Consider the following 6,595-nt stretch of genomic DNA (forward strand, 5'->3'; position numbering starts at 1 on the left):
GAAGTGAACCCTAGGCCTTATTCGCTTATATTCGACACTACATTTAATTTTCCAATTATACAATTTTTATTCGCATAGCATATTTTTTAAAGTCAGAATATTTTCTCATGGTCTAATCAGTATTAAAAAAGGGCACTGTGTGCTTGAAAAGGATATTATATGAGTAAAAAGGTTATCTATTCTTACAATATAGTATGTTTAGAAATTTAAACGTTTTATATCATTTTTAGTCATTAATGTCCTTTTCAAGCCGTATAGTGGCTATTTGCATTGTCATGTATCTATTATAGAGGTCTGCATTGGACGGGGTTTCGGCCCGCCCATGCCAGCCCATCTTAGTGGGCCGACGGTGGGCAGGCAAAATTTTTTTGAGAACGGGAAGGTGGGCGGGCGGGTTAAAAAAGTTTTAAACTATGAGTGGGCGGGTTAAGAAATTAACAATGGGCAGGAGGGTAATTTAAAATCTTTTAAGTAAATATTAATAAAAAATTATTCTTATGAACTTATTTGGATATTAAAAATTAAAATGTCCTTTTTTGGTATCATAAAAAGTTTTTTCTTAAAATAAATAAACTTTTTTGTATATTTAAAACTACTTTGGAGGAAACCACAAGAAAGAGATATGCCAAAGCTATCAAGAATAGCAAGAAAAAGATTGGCAATTACTGCAACTAGTGCTTCTTCTGAACAAGGATTTAGCATTGCTAAAAAGGTTTTTAGAAAAAAGTAACGTATTTGAACCAGAAAATGTTGATTTAATATTATTTTTGCGTTATAATTACATATAATATCAATTATATATTTATATTTTTTTCATAAATATTTTATTTGATCAAATAAATCATCCATAATTTAAATTGAATATTTTTTTATGCTTAATATAATAATTTCCTAAATTATAAAACTTTTTGTAGAGGTGTAATGCTGAATTTTATTTATTAGATGCTAAAAAATTGAAAAAATGGCCATAATTAAATTTTATAATAGCGGTTGGGTTAAAATTTATATAAATACTGGGTGGCGGGTAAAAAAATTGTGACTAATGGGCGGGCGGGTATTTATTTTTTGAAAACTATGGGTAGGATGGGCCGACAGGTTAAAAATTTTTAAAACATTGGGTGGGCTGGCTTATGGTCCAAAATCCCGCTCAATGCAGCAGACCTCTAATCTGTTATTCATTCAAATATAGTGTCTTTTTCAAAATTAAAAGTTTTTTACAATCATAGTGTCCTATCTTTATTTTATTAAATTTTCGATTATTTTTTTGGAAAATATTAAATTTTAATAAATTTTAAGTTTTTCTGATAATTTTGATTTTCTAGAAGAATCTGTAACTTAGGAAATTTTTTTTTTGCTTTAAGAGGATTTTCATATTTTATTGGTGATCAAAGTTATAATTTGTGGCCCGTGGGATCACATAATAAAATATCTTTTGACCAACGTAATAATTAACCCATATAATTTAAATAGTTATGCCACTGGGTTCGTCAAATACATTTTAATATTCAAAGGATATAAAATTAAACTTTTTATATTTTTTATAAGACTTCATAATTTATTGATAATAAGCAATAAATTTATAAATTTTTGTAAAAATGAAAATGTACCTCATAATTAATTTATACTAATTCATGATTGACAGTAGAGATCTGCAAAGTTAGGCCCGGCCCGAGTGCGGCCCCCGGCCCGAATTTAAAATAATCGGGTTCGGGCAGGGCCTAAGATTTAAAAAAAATTTGGGCCGGGTCGGGTCGGACCTTGGAATTTTTTTTAGATATATCTAAATTTATCAATTTTATATTGAATTTTTTATGTAAAATAAAAATATTTTATTTTATTTATTGAAACTAAACGATATATAACATATATCTTTTATTTTGAGTAATTATAAAGATTAATTTCTATATTTAAATAAATTCGGGCCGGGCCGGCAAAACTTTTTAAAAAGATTTCGGGTTCGGGACGGGCCGGCAAAACTTTTCTAAAAAAAATTTCGGGCTGGGCCGGGCTTGAAAAATTAGGCCCGATGCAGATCGCTAATTGACAGTCCTAGAGCTTAAATTTTCCTAAAATTTATTTATTCAGACATTAGAGTGTTATTTATAAATACAAATGATGTTTGCATTTTTTTTACTTTCATTATAAAAATAAAAGAATACATATTTTTCAAATCTTTTTTAGCATATGGCATAATTTACGAGACCCGTTTCGGTGATGTGACAGATCTCATTAAAAAATCTAAATGCCATATAATTTTCAGTTTTAACGGTTAGTAAAACCCATTTGTCTTCATTTTATTTATAAATTTTGTTTCAACATCTTTTATGAACCAGAGAGTTCTAGCATTTAACCTTTGAGGAATTAAGCATCTGGTAAAATATATTATATATTCACCTATCACTTAAAGATATGGTTATATATACCAAATTAATTTAATTAATAAACAGAATACATTTGTTAATGTGCGAACGCTCGATATATCTAATTTAATTAAAGCAGAATACATTTGTTGCGAATGCTCGATATATCTAAATTTTCGGTATTGATCTTTAACGCTCGATTTTTGACTTGCTATCTTTTGATATTTATGCACTCGCTCACACTCTCTAGTATGTACTTAGCCTTCAACTCCTTTTTATTCTCCTCCACATGTAACACATTAGTACATAGTTTCCTCGGGCAAAGGTAGTTAACATTAAATTTTTAGAACCCGCCACTCATTCATTATGTACGTTTAAAATCTTACCATAACTAAAAAAATCGTAGGCGAAAAGTAAAAAAATATAGAATGAAATCAAATATTTCGCCTCATTAATTTGATTGAACAATTATTGGATAATTGGTATCTAAGCTAAAGCTACCTCTACCTCTGCCCAACCCCAATTAATTTAACGATCAGTATTTAGATTTTAAGCAAAATAGGATATACATCTCAATTAGTGACATGCATCGGGCCTAATTTTTCAAGCCCTGCCCGGCCCGAAATTTTTTTTAGAAAAGTTTTGCCGGCCCGGCCCGAACCCGAAATTTTTTTAAAAAGTTTTTCTGGCCCGGCCCGAATTTTTTTAAATATAGAAATTAATTTTTATAATTACTCAAAATAAAAGACATATGTTATATGTCGTTTAGTTTCAATAAATAAAATCAAATATTTTTATTTTACATAAAAAATTCAATATAAAATTGATAAATTTAGATATATTTTAAAAAAATTCCAAGGTCCGACCCGACCCGGCCCGAATTATTTTTAAATATTAGGCTCGGCCCAGCCCGAACCCGATTATTATAAATAGAATTAGGCCCGGACTCAGGCCGGGCCTAACTTTGCAGATATCTAATCTCAATACCCTTTATTATTACCCAAACGAAGTGCTTACCTATATTGGGGGGTCTATGAAGTGAGTGGGGGTGCACCATAGTCTTTGTTAAACTTGATAGACCCAACCATCTTTTGAATGGGTATGAATACAAAATCCTGGATATGTCATATACCAATGATGTATGACACACACACAATTAGCTATATTAGGTTTCAATTTTCATTCTTATATGACAGATTGGAAATAAATTGTAATAGACTAACGTGCCTCTTTTTCCAAAGTGCCCCGGTTTCTCCTAAACAATAAAAATTTTATAATTTTTTTAAAATATTATTTTAAATTCTAAAAGTATATGTTCTCGTTAATTTATTCTAAAAGCAAAAAATAATGTTATGCTTTTCACGTATATCTTTTTACAACACTATTATTGATTTTAAAATTTTGCTCTTATGATTATATATTTCTAATTTCTTTCATATTATAATTGGCGTTCCTCTTTTCAATAAATGTTATTAAGAATATGTAAAATTTAAATTTCCTGAAAATTATAAAGCGTTTCTTAAAAATGTATTACGGTTCGGGAATCAAAAACGAATTGTGTTTTGCTTTTGATTCTTCTGCCTCTGATTTTGCTTTTAAATTTTTTTATGGCGGTTTTTTAAACTTTTGATCATATACTCTACCTTATAATTGAAATAACTTTTTCCTTTAATTTAAAAATTTTTTCTAATATTAACATATTACATTTGAATGACACCTATTAGACACATTTAATTATTAATTGAAATTTCAAACTTTTTTAAAAAATTGGAAACCCCATAAAAATTAGCTCTCTATATAAGATATTACTTTATTTAATTTATGAAAGATTAAAAAAAAATTAAATATGTTTTCCTGGTGACACTTCATTCGGATATATTTTGGATGATTTTTCAGATTTCCTTTGGTATACACAATAATCCTTCACAAAATCTCTGAGATCTTCTCCCTTTATAAATTTTTCCAAAATATTTACAATTATATATATGTAATCAATATTAATTATGCCTTTTTCAGGCTTTATTAAAAATTTATGGACAAAAAATTCTCATAATATTTCCGCGATTGGAAATAATTACTTAAAAATTCAAAAATAATAAAAGCAACTCACCAGCCATCTTTGTTGCCATTTAACCAACATTTCTTGTTCATTGATGAACTTAAATTTTCCGTCATTTGTATCTAAATGGAACTACGTATAATTATTTTTATTCAATATAATATATATAAATGTAAATTGTTTGATTTCGGGCTTTTCTTTTTATTTTTTCCTTTTCTTTTTATTTTTTCCTTTTCCTTTACATTCTTATTCATATAATTGTATGTACCATTAAGTCATTGTCCTTCCTATTTTTAGATCTCTCTTGCCAACCATTGTGCTTGCGATCAAAGGTATAAATTGTACCAGGTATAGTGTCATCTATTGCGCATTGAGATTTATGATGTTCTTCATGCTTGCAGTGAGATGATTCCAATTTTGGAGAAACATTAGATGTTATATGGGCGACATGGGGTGCTGTAGGCTTACTCTCATTTGTTTCTAAGATTTTTTTAGAATCTGGATTGGTCTTTATATGTTCAATATTTTTGAAATTCATTGTCAACTAGGTATAGAATATGTACTTATTTATGGAAGACTAAAATTTAATATTTAATAACGTTTTAAAACATTAAAATGTAAAATGAGAAAAGATATGAATCATATAATATTATTAGCATAAAAGGTTAATTTTGTCATTATTATATAAACAAATGTATGCGTCATTTTAAAAGAAATACATGCTTATTTTAAGAAAAAATTATTGTTCACAAAAATATTAATATATTATGCCAAAATATAGATGGTCAGATCACTTGAAAAAATGGCTTCTGGACACCGAAACCATAGAAAAGGTTGCCATATGTAGTGCGAATAGTGGGAACGTTTGGAGTAAACTACCAGATGAGTTTAACTTTACTAGAGATGAAGCTATAGCTATTATTCATAGTGAGCTATTTATATTCTTCAACATTCCGAATCAAATCATAGCTGTTTTAAGAGAATTAACCGCCATACCATTTCTTTAAATCGCACTTTTCTACTAACTATACCAATAATTAAACTTTATAGAAAATGGGTAAATTAAAGAGAGGCATGACTATCATTATTTTCATAGGTTTGATATGGCCTGGTTATTCTATATGAAATTAATGAGGTCATATAGTTCATTTATTTTACTCACTTACCAATTTTTTAATGGGGGCTCTTATTTAGAGTAAGCCTGACGTTTTTTAAATTTTTTGGATCAATTTTCCAAAATTTGAAAGTTTGATAGGCCAAGCAAAAATTTTTATCCATTGATATTTAGTTGTTTTATTCATATTTAAGGAATTAATTTGGAAACATAAAAATAATTATATTTCACCGATTAAATATGCATAAAGTATGTGCTCTTTTGTGCATTCGCTGTTTTTTTATAACTAATTCTGGACAACGTCTTAAAATATTTTTAACAATGAGCGAAGCCTGGATATTTTTTTTTTAAATATCAGACTAGACCTTTCAGTAATTTTAGTATATATAATGCTTACCTGGGACGGCATCTACTACAAAATTTAGACTTAATGTAAATTTTTTCAATGGATGCCACTTAAATATTCCGACTATATTATCATATTTCACTAAATATTTTATATATGGTGATCAATCATTCTATATTTATTTATAACGGGTGGCGCAAAAAATTATTAAGACTTTTTTAAAAACCTTGCATGTAGTGGGAAGGCACGCAGGGTGAATGCGGGCTCCTTAAAAAGAGGTAAAAACTTACCCTTCCCAAGTATCTTTCAAATATTTGTAAATTCTTATTTATAAACATTTTTAATTGTAATTTATTATCATGAAACAAAAATTACAAATCTTAATTATTTATAAAAACAAATATGATATGAATTAGCAAAGCATAGCTATTTCTTTTCTAATATTTTACTTCATTTTGCCACAAATTTTTCTAAAATCCTTTGCCCTAAGATTAGGGCTCTAAACCTAATATATAGATTATGGCTTAGTAGCAAAAAATTATAATGGTTGCAGTTCAGGAGCGAAACTTTTAAGGTTAAGGTTTGTTTGCGATTTTTCAAGATATCAATTACAAAGTTGATTTTGGCTAAATTTTGAAGTTAATAAAATAGTTAAGAAACAAAAGTATATAAACTTCCAAATAATCGGTCTTCAATTAAGCTATTTAAAAGAAAAC

At 28.1% G+C, this 6,595-nt stretch overlaps 1 protein-coding gene across 1 annotated transcript; it reads right to left on the minus strand.

The window, feature by feature from the left end:
• Positions 1-4,200: 4,200 nt before the first annotated feature.
• LOC135926855 (uncharacterized) lies at positions 4,201-4,966 on the minus strand. The gene is made up of 3 exons (XM_065462788.1): positions 4,688-4,966; positions 4,471-4,551; positions 4,201-4,308 (listed from the first exon to the last, which is right to left on the minus strand). The coding sequence occupies exons 1-3, from the start codon at positions 4,955-4,957 to the stop codon at positions 4,201-4,203; spliced, it is 459 nt and encodes a 152-aa protein (XP_065318860.1). The 5' UTR covers positions 4,958-4,966.
• Positions 4,967-6,595: the final 1,629 nt, after the last annotated feature.

This window comes from Gordionus sp. m RMFG-2023, chromosome 3 (genome assembly GCF_954871325.1).
Source record: "Gordionus sp. m RMFG-2023 chromosome 3, tfGorSpeb1-WG-v2, whole genome shotgun sequence".
Lineage (NCBI taxonomy): Eukaryota > Metazoa > Nematomorpha > Gordioida > Chordodea > Parachordodidae > Gordionus > Gordionus sp. m RMFG-2023.

Bases quoted from the DNA above. Each gene is read 5' to 3' on its own strand.
- LOC135926855 (XM_065462788.1), bottom strand. From the start codon at position 4,957: ATGAATTTCAAAAATATTGAACATATAAAGACCAATCCAGATTCTAAA. The intron at 4,552-4,687 runs GTACATACAATT...AATTATACGTAG, and splicing joins GGAAGGACAATGACTTAATG to TTCCATTTAGATACAAATGA. The intron at 4,309-4,470 runs GTGAGTTGCTTT...AAATTTATAAAG, and splicing joins AATGGCAACAAAGATGGCTG to GGAGAAGATCTCAGAGATTT.